This window comes from Boleophthalmus pectinirostris, unplaced genomic scaffold, assembly GCF_026225935.1.
Source record: "Boleophthalmus pectinirostris isolate CB_2022bp ecotype Guang Dong unplaced genomic scaffold, ASM2622593v1 HiC_scaffold_15, whole genome shotgun sequence".
NCBI classification, from domain to species: Eukaryota; Metazoa; Chordata; class Actinopteri; order Gobiiformes; family Gobiidae; genus Boleophthalmus; species Boleophthalmus pectinirostris.
This window is the reverse complement of record NW_026571070.1, coordinates 21,261,311-21,276,198: the sequence shown is the minus strand read 5'-3', so window position 1 is coordinate 21,276,198 and position 14,888 is coordinate 21,261,311. Positions and strand designations below refer to the sequence as shown.

Genomic DNA, 14,888 nt, shown 5'->3' with positions numbered 1-14,888 from the left:
TTAAAATATATTACATTAAGTTAAGTAAGGTTTTAGTGTGCAATCAATAACAAAGCAGTAACAATGTACAAAACCACAGAAATATAAATACATTTGAGTTAAGACTAATACGCATATTTTCATAATATGTGTTTACTAATACATTTTGTTTTTCACATCTGTAAACCATAAACATTACAAGAAGAGAGGCAGCAGTTGCTCTAGTGCAAACTGTTGCTGTGTCCTTAGGCAAAACACTTCACCCACCTTGCCTAAGTGAATGGTGTTTGTCGGAGGGGGTTATGGAGTATGGAATGAATAAATAATTCATGAAATTGTAAAGCGACAATGGGCCTCTGAAAAAGCATATAAGATTAGATAGATGATGATGATTATTATTATAATTTTTTTTTTAATTCAATTATACAAATAATTTACTTTGCATGTAGTAACTTTAAGAAAAGCACTATTTTATTTGAACTGAGAACAATGCAAAAGTAAAAGCTGTCGGTTTTCAGTACTGATAAAAAATACTGCTTACATATGAAGACCCAGAGCAGAGACCAAATGATGACCACCACCACAAACATGACTGCTGCAATGATGACAGCGATGTGGGGGATGTTAAGCAGACGCAGCCACAGCTCTGGGACTTTGCTTGGTTTCCGTCTGCGCCTCCTGTTCCTCCTGAACAACCTTTGCAGGGCCCGATCCACGGTGGAGATCTCAACAGATACATCTTTGATCTAAAGCAGTAGAGACAAACAGGATAATATTATGCAATGGGAAATGACATTTAGACTGCATTTAACAAAGGCATTAAAAAAGGCAGCTTTATTTCTGCTGAATATAACTGCCATTTAATATAAAGCTGATGCTACTATCACCAAGTACCAGGCATCTTTAACAGGGAAGTTGTGTATAACAGGGTTCAAAGGTCATCCATCTCCTTTGAAAGCTAGATGAAGTGGATTACTGAAGCCTATTGGAGCATAAACTGGCTGCTTCCATTCTGGTCTTATCACAGTGACTAATCCAGGCCAGACAGTAGCATTACAGTAGGCTGCACACAATACTAATCAGCTCCAAATGCAACTGTTGTCTCTAATTGTTTTTATGTGAACAACCTTACCAGTGACTTAATCCCTAGTTACTTGTAACCAGAAAGCTCAATAGCAAACCGTAACTATCAAGTGCAATACACCTCTCATTGAGTTACAATCATGTATTATTCAATTATGGTCATCCCAAACGGCACAGTGGCAATACATTATAAGATGGTCATCTTTGTACTCTATAACAAAATCTACCAACTGCTATAGTATTCAAGCATTTCAAGACTTTGGTTGATTACATCTACATGACATGTTACTTTTTAGATTATAAAAGAGCACTATCTAACTTTTTTGGTGGAGGGCCTGCCATCTACTTGATGCTATTGCTCTGTCTAGAATGTTCCACAGTATGGCATATTAAAACAAATTGCAGCTCAGATCTGCTGAGAGGTGAGCCTGCTCACCTTTAGACCAACAGACCAACAGATGTAGCAATACTGTGGAACACTGCAAGCAGAGTAATAATATAACCATGGAAACAAGCAGGTGGCAGACTCCCCTCAAAGTTACATAGTGCACCTTTAATCTTTTGAGGTAACCTATAAACACATCATAATACATTGTGATAGTAGCAGTACTCACACTAGCTGTGTCCTGTTGTGAAGTTGTATCCTCGCCTCCACTTGCTTTCTCTTTGTTCTCCTCGTTCTCCTCACCCATGACACAGACATGACACAAAAACCCTCACGCTTTCATCACTGAGACCCCAGCAACATTATTACACTTATATTTTGCTTTAGGATCTTGATCGTCTATTAGCCGTGTGGACTGGGTGATTTCAGACAGCACACTGAGCCTAACTTGTAACGGGTGTGTGAAACCTGATCGCTCAGCACAGCCAGGTAACAGGGAAAGAGATCTTAGCTGGTTTAGTCCTATGTCGTATTACTAATAATTAATTCATTAAGGTATAGCATTGGAGAATAATATTATGTTGCTATTATACTTATGTTGAGGAAGACTATGCTGTTCTGGCAAGTGTAAAATGTAGAGACTTTTACCAAATGATGTTTGTACAAGAGTTTTATTTACAATGTTAACCATTATTAAGTAATTTGATTATCCTTTGGCTGTTTGGTTTGCTTAGAGCTGAAAACTCACAACAAAAAGGATCCAGCCTTCGTAAAATACACTAAAACCAAAGGACAACATTAAAACACTGCATCTAGAGTTAATAATAAGACATAGGATGGGGTATGTGTGGGGCGTGTGAGCAGCTTCTCAGTAAAATGGACATAAACAAGCAACAAAAAGACAACACTTAAGGCACAACTTCACATACATTCACAGGCAAAATCGACAAATATAAAGTGTTCATGTGACTTCAAGGACGGTACAGATAAAGATGGAGGACAAACAAAAGTATCTTCATTTTCGGAAAAAGGCATTGCGGGTGATGCTGTAGAGCAAGTGGTAAGGCTTCCTCTTGGGCGGCTCAGCCAATGAGAAGACCTGCTGCTGGGGCACGCTGGGCGGGATGGTGACGTGGCGCTGATGCAGGGGCAGGATGTTCTGGTGATGAGGCGATGAGTATCCAAGAGCTGCAGGGTGAACGTGAAAACAGTAACTACTACCAAAACAAGAGGAAATAATATGATCAGAAATAATGTGGCTCACATTTAAACTTCCCCTGTTTGGCTCTTCTGGCATTCACAATGGCCCGTTTTCGTTGCTCTTCACTGAACTCCATTCCTGATAAAGATAAAGGAATACATTTGCAGTAAACTGTGTTCAGTGATACTTTAATTACACAAACATCTAGGCTCACTCACCCATCTCCTGGTCCTCCTTGACCCTAAGTCTCTCTTTGGAAAAGGCCTCTAGCCACCTCTGTTTCTCCTGGGCCTTTCTGCAGCAGAGCATGCACATGAACTCCAGTGTGAAGGCGTTTCTCAGGCGCAGGGCGTTCTTCAGGGTCAGTCCCAGGTCGGAATCCCGTCCATCTGCCATATCCAGCACCTCAGTCTGATCCATGTTCAAGCGCCCACGGTAGTGCAGCAGGTCTCTGCGCAGAACATCCTTTTTACAGAATACCAGCTGGTGGTCAAACAGGAAGAAGCTGCGCTGCTGCATTTTGCCAGAACGGACAATTCGAGTCATTTCACCAAAGTGAATAAGCTCAGAGCTGAGCTCCAAAATGTCTGGTCCCTGCAAAACATTTTCATGAGTCACACAGACAAACGTGTAGATGTATTATAACGTACGTACTATTATATACACTAACTAGACCCAAACTCACCTCCCAGTGCAGAATAGACACCTGCCAGTGAGCAATAGTGTCAATGCTTTCCAGCCTCCTCTTCCTCTCATTTATGAGACTGGCTACGTTCTTCATGGCCTCGTAGGCTTCACTCACTCCGTTATAGTCACTGTGAGGTAATATGTGAAAAAACAAACATTTATAATAAGCTTATAAGATATATTTTCTGCCCTGTGTAAACACATTGTCCTTTACCTGTGACTTTTAGGAGTATATTTAAGCAGTTCTCCCAGCTGCAGAGGATATTTACAAATTTTCTGTACAGGAGTTAGTAGGAATCCAGCTATTGAAATGTCAATCATCTGTTGAAGTAGCCGACAGGCCTCAAAAAAGTGCTTATAACGCCCAGACTTCATGAGGCGCTGCAACTCAGCACAGGCTGCAGGGTGAGTGTTACAGTACTCAGAGTAGATTGAAAAGCCCTCCCCCTGAATTGGAAAAAATATAATGACATATAATATCAATATTATGTCAAGATACGTCTGATATGTCAAATATGTCTAGATCTTAAATAATAAATACATGTTATAATCATGTACCTGCAGTAGGAAACAGCAGCCAATCTCACTGAGGTGGGGATGGTCTTTATTATACTGTTTCTCAAGATCTTTAAGAAACTGTCTCTGAAACTTGTAAATATCTTCAATGTTACTGAAGATAGTCTTCAGCTGTGACTCTGTAAACATATCTGGATGTTTACGGCACTGGCGAATGTAACCCTGAAAATGACAGGACTTAGATTTAGATAAACATTATTGATCCACAAGGGAAATTACTTGGATGTAGTCCGACCCTAAGAAATGCTTTTCATAAGATATTTGTAAAACGCTGCTGTGATTACCTCACAGATGTCTTTGAGGTGCTTGATGTAGATGCGCTCTGTGTTCATGATTTCCTGGACCACGTTTGTTCTCATTTGTTCCTTGTGGTGGGTGCTGTGGAAATCTGTAGAAGCTGGATTTTCTTGATCTGCAACACTTTCTACACTCTCTGTGCTAGAGTCTTCTTGGTTGACGCGCACCTAAAAATAGTTTTAGAATTCAAACATTTTATACCAGGGCTACTAAAAATGTGGGATATGTCCATTTTTAAAATCAATATAGAGGGGTGCACCAGAAAAAGAAGAAGCACTTTGTTACTCTAAAACTTTTATGGTGTGTTGTTTTATGCTAAAGCTCCTTCTATACAAGTTGAGTAAGTCAACAAATTGCCAATCATTTAACCTGTCAATCAAAACATCACCACAGTAACATGGTTTATTTGAGTCTTGTCAATCAGTTGTGTTGCCACAGAAATCATTTGAGCAACTCCAACTTCACTTTTCCACAGCATGTCAAGAGAGCCACATGAGTTTGTTTGGAGCCAAGCCAGTTTCTTTCTTCACTAAAGAAAGACACACAAACAGGAGGTCAGCAGTACACTTACTCTGACAAAACATGAGGGAAACCAGGCCTCCCTGTCAGCACCTCTGCCCCACCACCACTCGCTGTGGGACGCATCCAGGACACGGACCACGTCTCCAGCCTTAAAGGCCAGTTCCTGCTCCTCCATGGTCACATGATCCCAGAGAGCTTCAGCATACACGGCATGACCAGAGATTATCCACTGAAAAACACACAGATAAGATAAAGTTACAATTACAAGAAGCATAAACCCATGTAAAACATGTGGGATTATGTCTAGACGTGAGTGCACTGCCACAGTTAATTTATGAACAGTTATGTAACAACTCAAAACAAACATCAACATTTTCACAGCTGATGCACGAGTTGACATCCATGTTGTTGCATCACAGCCTCATACACACTTGTCCCGTCCTCTGCCTCACCTCATTGAGCACCGAGAGCTCCACTCCCGGCTGCAAGTACGGAGTGACATCAGTGAGCTCATCAAAACTCCCCTCCTCTTCCTCTTCACTCACGCTGTCATCAAGAGTTGCTGAACATTCTGACATGCCATCTGGAATGCAATAATGTGCACAATTATTACAATTATGAACTCAGTATCTATGAATGATTATATTAACATCGATTTTATGAAGTCAGACCAAATCTGAAATAGTATCAACACATGATATTCACAGCAGCTCTGCCTCTCACCACTGAGCACTCTGTGGAGTTTCCTCCGTCCAACACGGTCCAGACCAATGGGGGTGCTCTGGGACATGACTGAGGGGCGAAACCTGGCAGACACTGCTCTATAGGGGGGCACCCGATGAGATGGGATGGGTGGACGGGGAAGTGGCTGAGACAGAAAGGAAATTACATCAACAACTATTATCCTTTTTTATATTTAAAATTAACAGGGTGCATGATTCACTTTGTACTTCCACAGATTAGAACTGATTAGCAATCTCTTTGGTTTAAATTAATTAAACAAATGTTCAAATCTCAGCTCTTTATCCTTGAAAGATACATAATGTGTGAATATTACAACTGCAATTATAAGTAAAAATACTTGATTCTTACAGAGGGAGGCTGGTCACCCTTCTCATCTACATCAAACGCATCCAGGACTCCAATCACTGAAATGGGTCGGGGTCTGGTCAGATGAGCATCACTGTCCATACTGCAGTCCTCTGTGCTTTTGCCTGCTTCACACACATTTTTACCATTACAATCGGGCAACATGCCATTTGCCCTCTCACATAGCAGCTCCTCAGGAATACACTGCTTCTGTGAAAGCTGGCCATAGTCAGAGAATGGCCGCAGCCTGGGATGCCTCCCTCGTCTCCTGCGCTGCACTGAGGTGTCTGCAGTGGGCCCGTCTGTTGGAGACGCGGGCCCATCTGTGGGAGATATGGATGAGTCACAGAGGCTCATGGGAGAGACAGGAGGGGTGCTGCTGGGCGTGAGGGAGGGTTCCTCATATTGAAGAAGGGTTTCCTTCCCATGTTCATCTGATGTCACCTAGGAAAAAAGTAAAATTTAAAAGATTGTAAAAAAAAAAACTGATGTGTTTAAAGACATAGTATGCACCTCATTGCAGAATTTGTGCTTGCTGGGCAAAGCATTAGTTAATCAGAAACGAAGAGAAAAGAGTCATAAAAAAACAAAGTAGATTCTGCCGGCCGGTTGGAACTGAAATGAATTTGAATGAAGTGTATCAGGAGTGTCGTGAGAAAGTTGATTTTATACAATACTTCACACAGTGATTGGCCCATGCTATTGAACACAAGCAGGCTACATGCTTATCAAAGACAAACAAACGCAGCAGAAGTAACTCTATAAATATTTCACAATTAACTGCTCATACTCATACTCTTTCAGGGAGTACTGGAAGGCCAATCAAACATCAGCAGTCACTTATCTCGAAATATTGCCATTTTCACTAAAGCAGCTACAGTCCTCACCTCTGGGACTCCTCTGTCTGAGTCTGGTTCTTGACATATACAGCGGAAAGGCACACAGTAGACAAGCACCATTGTCCCAGCGGAACTCTCTCTAGGACAACGGATCTCTCTTAAACTCTAAAGTCAACATCTCTGACATTTCCCCTTTCGATCTCAAGTCAGTTTCTTGCCTCCAAAATCTCAGATAGTATTACAACTGTCCCTGCATGTTTATGATCCCGTAAATCCACATAGGGTTCCAAACTGTCCTAGGCCGCAGGTTCGGACTTTGACTCCTTGAGCTTCAGTTAGAGGCACAAGGTGAGGGGAGGCGGGGCTTGGCTTAGCTTTAGCCACAAGACCATGAAGCATTTGAGTACAAGGATTACTAATCAGAAACATGGTCTAATCATTAACGATGGAACTCCTTTAGGGCGTCTCTAACATTGCACTGAGAAGGCAAACTGTCAAGTCAAAAGCCCTATATCAATAAGTACAAGCTCTGCAGACAGAAAGCGGAAGACTGCAGCAATTATGTCATTATTATTTATTTGTTATTGAAGAAGACTTTGTAACCAGCAAAACTACAGTGTGCTCTACAGGACAGTGGTCCCGTGCTGACAAAGCGCACGTCCACAAGGGACTTATTCTTTCAAGCAGGATTTAACGATCACTCACTGTATAAAATGACCAGCTGAACTAGAGATAATTATTTCAAAGGGACATAATTGGGATATAATTATTATACTGTTTGCATACATATACAATAATTCATAGATTTTCTCTGTCAAACGATGACGATAGACTAATGTATTGGTGAAAAAGTAAAAAGAAAATAATAAAAATTATTGGTTTGTTGCATTATTACATGCAAATTTATTAGGCAAACAAATATTTTTTGTACTTTTCTGATTTTGCCAAAAGACCTTATCATGAGTTTAATGATCCTATATTATGGTAAATTACCTCATTATTGTTTTATTACCTCCTGAAAAACATACCTGGAGTTGTAGTTTCTTTCACATTTTTGAGTGACCCTTTTGTCTGTCTATATCTCAAAAGCTCTAAATGCTCTGTTCCACCTTGTGATGTCATGAAGAGGTAGTTTTCAAATTAGCATCTACCTTTTACCTTTTGTTCAGTAGAGATGGGCAAATCTAGGGATGAAATTATCCATTGATTCTAATGAAGGTGTATGGAGTTTAAAAACACAGTGGGGCACTTCCTGTATTACCAAATGGCATCACAGGTTGGAATAGAGCATTTTCCTTTTGAGAGAAGAACTCAACCTAAATATGCATGGTTTGTGTGAAAGGAACAAAACACAACTCCGGGTATGTTTTTTGTTGAGGAAACATGATAATAAGAAGAAAATAGTGTTATATAGGCCCTTTAAAGTACGTACTTGGTTGGGTAGTGACATGACGGTGAGGTCTTTGATGCTTGTTTGTTCACGCATCTCCAGTTGAGGTACTTCCCATGTCTCCATGTGATGAGAATCTTTATTTGAAAATGGACTCACTGACTCACAGAGAGGACCTGGGGATGACAGGTCTGTTTTCTCTGAGTTTCTCAAATTCACAGGGCTGATGAGGACTTGGTGAATGCTGTTGTAATTTTTTGGGGGAATTTGGACAGGCAAGACCGTGGCTCTGATGGGAGAGGGTCTGCGCTGTCGCTCTGTGCTTTGAACACAAGGCAAGCGTCGAGAATAGTCATCATGAAGGCGACTCAGGGGGGACATGGGTGTGGGAGATGTGGGGCTGGGGGTGGGACTTTGCCGCCGTCGCATAGATAGATCAGTCATGCTGCCTACCAGTTTACTCATGGGGCCTTTTGTTTTGGCAGGGCTGCCCCTGCGGTCAGCAGCAGAGAGGTGCACAGAGGAGGTGCTGGAGGTCCTGTAGATGTGTGAGGTCCCATTGGCCCTGCCTCTGTTCTGTGAATCAGTGCACAACAAAGAAGGACCAGGGGATGGGGCTTTGCGTTTAAAAGGGGCCTTGAATATGTGAAGGTTTTCTGCGCTTTTGCTCAGCCTGCTCAGCACTTTCATATTAGAGCCTTCACTAAAGTTGTCTCTCTGAGACAAAGCTTGGATATGATCTATTTTTGGACCATCCACAGTCTCTCTCCTGCTGCCCGCTGTCACTTTACTCTTTTCAACATCAAAAAAAGAGATGCGTCCTGCTCCATACGCTCGCCGGATACTCCTGGAGAAGCGTGAGCTACGTGTTAGTCCATTCACTTCATCATACTCCTCCTCATCAAAGTCCTCATAATCAGAGCTACACTGGCTTAGTTTTTGGTTTAAAAGGTTTCCATTTGTCACAAAATCTCCTTCATTTTTAAACCGTTTTTCTGCATCTAGTGTAAGGTCGCCGCTGTTAGCCATTTCCTGGTTAGATGACAGAACATCTTCCCCATTAAGGTTTGAAGCTCCTCTGCTCTGAATGCCCTGGAGAACAGAGGAGCGGAGCTTTTTGAATGAGTCCACAACACCCAGCCCTGAGATCCCTGACCAAGACTGCAGGCCACTGCTGCCATCCTGAGCACAGGCTGAGCTGGGACAGTCTGCAGTGGGGCTTTTCCTGGAGCTAGAAAAGAGTCTCATGATTCTGGAGGGCTTAACCTCAGGCTGAGCTTTGAGAGGGTTGGACCAGGCTGAAGTGCTGATGCCATTGGATCGGTTTTCCTCTGTGTGTGGACCTACAATCACAGGCTGGACCAGGGCACCACATCCAGACAGCAGATAGGGGGCGTTTCTTTCAGCACTGCTCTGAAATGGATATAGGTCACTGAGGGGACGACTGCGAATCACAGGGTCAGCTCTGGAGGTTTGGACAAAAGAGTCTTCGTTTATGGACGAGACTCTGTCCTTTTGTTCATCCTGAAACACAAGAGCATGGAGTCCGTGATAAATATACTGTGAAACAGAAATGGTACAATTTTTCTGAGATCCAGTAGCAACTGCTTTTTTGCTAGTGGGGCTACAATTAAATAAAACCTAAATAAATGCAACTGTAAAAAAGAATTGTAGAAACAAAAATGGATGAAGGAGCAGAGAAGTTTGTAGGTAAGACATTTGTCCTTAGTGCTGTATTTGAATATCAGAAGCGAACTGAGGCCCCACGAGTGTCCGTGTGTGAGTCAGTGCAGAGGCTAAAAGGAACTTTGAAGTGGAGCTTTGTGACTAAGCAGTGAAACTTGCTAATCCATTGTGATTAATGGAATAATTTGCCCAGCGGTTTTTCCTCGGATTATGATAAAGGTTTGGGGTCTCAACTTCCTTTGAGTATTTTAAAAATAGTTTTCTAAGTAATATCAAAGAGGCAATGAATGATGTAATGTTTTCAGCTACTACATACAAATACAAAAGTATAATGACAAAACCAAGCCCTCCTGACCCATCTCAGAGCTACAAAACAACCAGGCACTTTCTAATTGCAAAGCTAAAAAAAATGTCTGACATTTTTGTTCATCAAAATGGATCCCACAAACAGATAATGGAAAGCACATTTAGTGCTCAAGCAACTGCTCAAAACAATAGTTATTTTAATCTCTAAATTGCACACACTTTTACTATGGGTACTCCAAATCTCTGTAAATGTTTCTGAACACACACAGCTTGAAGATGGCCGTGTGGACAGGATCTGTGAGTGACGCCTTCAGGAGCAGGCTTTCTCCATCAAACTTTCAGTGGAATCTGCTGTCAGCTCAAGCAGCCTCTCCATCACTGGGACTTATGTAAACACAGAGCCACCGCTGCCAAGCACGGCTGCTGACAGACAGTCAACACAGCTCACCAACAATGTGCTGCTTTTACAGCTCTCTTCAATTGTCTTCTTGTACGGTCACCACTGCAGCTGCAGAGTCATAAATAAGGACTGGGAAGAGACGGGATCAACCATTCCTTCACAAAGATTAGAGATATGGAAGGAATTCCAAAAGTTTCAAGGAGCATGGTTTTGTTTTGAATACTCAAGCAGTGATATCAGACATTTAACCAACTGTCGCCTCCTACAACACCTTTCTGCCAAATCGCCCCAGTGCCAACTGTCACAGCTGGCCTGAACTAATGCTTGGCACAGTGCAGGTGGTGACCAGAGCAGTCAAGGTGACACTTGTGCACTCATTCGCTATAGCTGTATTATGACAAGTCAGCTTCCTTGTGTTGAATGGTACATAGGACCAGCACTGGGGCTGGTCCAGGGTTAATTAAGAGCTCAAGTCCCCCCCTACACACACACACACACACACAGGCCACTGGAGCCAAGCACAGATTAGACTCCCAGCACTGAGTATGGGCAAGTACCAACAATGAGTTCCACAAACATAAACAGACATAATCTAAAACATGCACTCTCAAAACACATGTGCGACAGGAGCATTCCTCCAACTCTCAAAAACACACTGCATAGAAAGAAGAGGATTACATTTAAAACATTTACTCCCTTCCTGTTTGGCTAGATCCTCCAGGCAGTTATGCAAGAAGTCATAAACGAACAGTGCAAAATGACCCTCTTCCCATAGTTCACCTGTGCAGAGGCATGTCCCGCCTTAGGGAAGGATCAAACTCATTAGTCTAAAATGAAGTCAGCATTAGATGAGCAGACAGGGAGGACAAGGGAGTAATGTTCCCATCATTCTCAATACATGTCCACATTCTACCACAGACTGGCCTCAAGCAACAAACTTTCTTTTTAACCAGTGGCTGACAGCAGCCAGCATCTTAAACAACAGACTTGATTGATTAGCTTTAATCAGTGCTAACTGTAGATCATGTAGAGTGACATCTATGATGAACAGTTTACGCCAATGTGTTTGTAATTTGGTTTGCACAATTTGTGGGTAGGATACAACATTTTATAATGATACAAATTTGAATAAAATTTCCATTTATTACAAAACAACACTCCCTCCCAAGATGAGAAGCAAAAAGACTGAATGTGCCTTTATGCTATACCTCTTCCAAAGCAGTAATAATCTGATTAGAAGAGCTCTACCAGTCTCTGTATAGGACTGTTTTCATCTACACATGATAGCCTAATCAGGGAGACAACCAGGCTATTGAGCTGCAACAGAAAGTGACACTCAAGCCTTGTAAACTCCCTGTGGGGGATTTTGGCTTATGTGAACTCTGGATTTCAGGGGCTCAAAAGCAGCATTCCACACCTGAAGATGAATGATGTCATTTGTCACAGTAGATATGCATAGACACGTATGCTTTTCTAGGTCTAGGTGAGCTATGAGCTGTAGTAGTCCAGGTCAGGTTTCCTCAGTGAGGTGTCACGTTTGGCCTTGACCCAGTTCCTCATTTTTGATCACTCAGAAACAGGGAGCAGGGTTGCTCCTCTGGCTATAAAAGCGTGGGAAGCCCAGGTACAGGCCGAAGCTGGGAGTGTCCCACTCACCCGATCTGCAGTGGGCTGTCATAGAGGCAGACAACCTGAAATCTAACACCACACACTGTGTAGGGATCACAAGACCTGACAAAACACTCCTGCCTCAGTTATCAATAGCCACACCGTTTTGGGGTTTTGACAACAAAAACTATAGAACTGAATAAAGAAGATTAAAAACCCTTTCAATTATAACAAGTGGTTCACACATTAGTTAAGCAGATGGCTTGGTAACGAAAGTAATAAAGTATATAAAGTAATAAAGTATATAAACTGAAAGCAATGTTTGACAAAACACTGGCAAATAAAATTGAATATATAAAAATGAAAAAGAACAATATGAGTTACAGTTGTTTTTTGTTTTGTTATTGGCGTTAATTGACAACATTGTAATCTCACAGCCCCTTCTGACCAACTCCCCGCACAGCCTGGTATCTCCCACATCACTATAACAACCAGGGAGCGTAATGCGCCACAATAACCCCCTCTGGTCCCATTTATCCAAGAACACATCTGAACCTCTCCCGCAGCTACAAAAAGTTTAGGATAAGAACACTTCAAACTGTGTCTATAGAGTAGAAGAATATTTGACTTACCCTGCTCATAGTCGCCCACGTTATCCCGCAATCCACCTTTTCTCAACATCAACAGAGCTGCAGTTTTTGCGCTTTTGTTGTTTATCCATGGTAAAGTCCCCAAACTCGCTCCATGGCGCAAAGGTTTTCCACCTCTCTCACTCACCGCCGTGTCGCAGACTCATGCTGGTTACGGAAGAAATGCGTCTCCTAGTTTCACCGCAACACAGCCAGAGAAATGGCTGGCTCACTGCTTGAACACACAGAGTTAGCAACTTAGCATACGGCTCACTGATAAAACTTCTCCAGAAAAGCGAAACCTTGGTGTGGGCAAAATCAACTAAAAAAAACGCCAAGATAAGTATAAATATCCCAAATTACGAACTTAAAATGAAATCTAGCATACATTTAGTTGAGAAAAGATAACAATTCCGTTGTTGGTCCCCATTAAAAGTAGATCTTTCTTCTTGAGGCTTGACTTCACCAGCATCACTAATGCACTTGTTGCAGTGTTTGCGCGGGGGCGGGGCTTCTGTGGTCAAGCCTGTGGGCATTGGTTAACCACAGAAAAACCATTCAATTAAGACCCAATGAACACTCACCAGGTCTCAGTAACCCCGCCCCCAGACGCACTTCATTGAAGGGGAAAATAAGTGCTCCTGCTGCTATTCTGGAAGACAAAAAGACTGGACCTTCCAGATGCCGCTGCGCTCTTCCTCCTGTAGTGTGACTGTATCATACCAAACAATTACTCACAAGGTATTTGTTGTGTTCTGCCCATCCCTAAATACCAGAACAGCCCACAGGCTAAGTACTTTCTCTTTATTGGTGAGTCAAGAAAGTAAACAAGCCTAAATATAGACTAGAAGTAAAGTCAGGCTATATTTGACCATGCGAGAATAATTCACACATTCAACTGTCAAAAGATTTACCAGAGCAGAAACAATATTTATTCATCTGCAAAAATTAAAAACCCAGAGAAGGTGGTGTCATCATCTTCATCAGCAAAAAGTCCATTGAAGAGCTCCCCTCCAGCCACCTGCAGCCACACCTTGTCCCCAACTTCTAAGTGCAGTACAGCGCCTCCTGCCGCCTGGTCCTCGCTGCTTTGGTAGTTATCCATTGTATGGATGATCTTTGCCCCATTCTTAACAAGGGCCACCTTCACATTTCTGGAGAAAACGGTGATGTGGTAGGTGAAATAGTAAGCTCCTCTTACAGAGCATGTGAATCTCCCTGTCTGTAGGTCATAGTGATTCTGTACATTGTAAATAATCTTGTCAAACCGGATGGGTGCATTGGCTGCTGGGAGTTTAGTTTGTGCAGTGAGTCCCACAGAAAAAGCACTCTTAAATATTGCAAATGCTTCTCCTTTCTCACCCTTATCACCCTTATCACCTCGAGATCCTCTCTCCCCGCGATAGCCAATGTTGCCTTTGTGTCCAGGAACCCCAATTTCCCCTTTGGGCCCTGGACGACCAGGAGGCCCCAGTGGGCCCTGAATACCCCTGTCCCCTCTCAGACCAACCTCCCCTTTCGGACCCTCTGGTCCTGGGGGCCCAGCAGCCCCAGTAGGTCCTTGTGGTCCTGGCAGTCCAATCTCCCCTTGGTCTCCTTTAAGGCCTATGGGCCCCTGAACCCCCTGGGGGCCCATTTTACCTGGAGGTCCTTTTTCTCCATTGTCCCCCCTTTTACCTTTGAGTCCAGCTGGGCCAACGACACCTATAGGAAAGAAATACACAGAATAAAATTACATATGCAATGTTGAGATAAAATTCCTATTCATAATATATTTATAATTGATAAATACCATTGTCCCCTTTGTCTCCCTTTTGGCCATCAATTCCTTGTGATCCAATAGAACCAGTTTCTCCTAAGAACATATTCAATATTATTTTTGATACAGTTGTATTAAATTATAGAGACCCACCTTTATCTCCTTTCTCGCCTGTGAGTCCATCCCGGCCATCTCTACCTGGCATCCCATTGTGTCCTGGGTCTCCCGGTATCCCAGGATATCCACAAATACAACCTTTACTCTGAATTTCGTCTTGTGCAACACCTCTGACAGCAAACAGTAAAACCAATGTAGCATAAACTCTCAGATATAAAAGTTTGCTTTCCATTTTGTCACAAATGTGATATTTCACTTTGTGAGCAAGATCTGTCCAACATATCCCTATTCAAATCAAAAAGCTGTCACTGAAAATGAAGTGCACTATCCCAAAA

At 42.4% G+C, this 14,888-nt stretch overlaps 2 protein-coding genes across 5 annotated transcripts; both read right to left on the bottom strand.

The window, feature by feature from the left end:
* Positions 1 to 2,102: 2,102 nt before the first annotated feature.
* On the bottom strand, positions 2,103 to 13,163 carry spata13 (spermatogenesis associated 13). 3 transcript variants are annotated; one of them, XM_055150856.1, is made up of 14 exons: positions 13,066 to 13,163; positions 12,681 to 12,909; positions 8,091 to 9,572; positions 5,823 to 6,263; positions 5,454 to 5,598; positions 5,183 to 5,313; positions 4,780 to 4,959; positions 4,196 to 4,375; positions 3,894 to 4,073; positions 3,550 to 3,782; positions 3,334 to 3,463; positions 2,867 to 3,242; positions 2,712 to 2,786; positions 2,103 to 2,635 (listed from the first exon to the last, which is right to left on the bottom strand). In XM_055150856.1, exons 2-14 carry the CDS (start codon positions 12,687 to 12,689, stop codon positions 2,463 to 2,465), a joined length of 3,735 nt encoding a protein of 1,244 aa, XP_055006831.1. In that variant the 5' UTR covers positions 12,690 to 12,909; positions 13,066 to 13,163; the 3' UTR covers positions 2,103 to 2,462. The 3 variants fall into 3 exon arrangements, with proteins under 3 accessions (XP_055006831.1, XP_020781301.1, XP_020781304.1); XM_020925642.2 differs by having other exon boundaries at positions 12,681 to 13,157; XM_020925645.2 differs by lacking the exons at positions 8,091 to 9,572; positions 12,681 to 12,909; positions 13,066 to 13,163 and adding an exon at positions 6,707 to 6,987.
* Positions 13,164 to 13,581: 418 nt separating this feature from the next.
* On the bottom strand, positions 13,582 to 14,888 carry c1qtnf9 (C1q and TNF related 9). Of its 2 annotated transcripts, none has more exons than XM_020925550.2 (3): positions 14,590 to 14,888; positions 14,470 to 14,532; positions 13,582 to 14,381 (listed from the first exon to the last, which is right to left on the bottom strand). In XM_020925550.2, the coding sequence occupies exons 1-3, from the start codon at positions 14,783 to 14,785 to the stop codon at positions 13,609 to 13,611; spliced, it is 1,032 nt and encodes a 343-aa protein (XP_020781209.1). In that variant the 5' UTR covers positions 14,786 to 14,888; the 3' UTR covers positions 13,582 to 13,608. The 2 variants fall into 2 exon arrangements, with proteins under 2 accessions (XP_020781209.1, XP_055006834.1); XM_055150859.1 differs by lacking the exon at positions 14,470 to 14,532 and having other exon boundaries at positions 13,582 to 14,057; positions 14,184 to 14,264.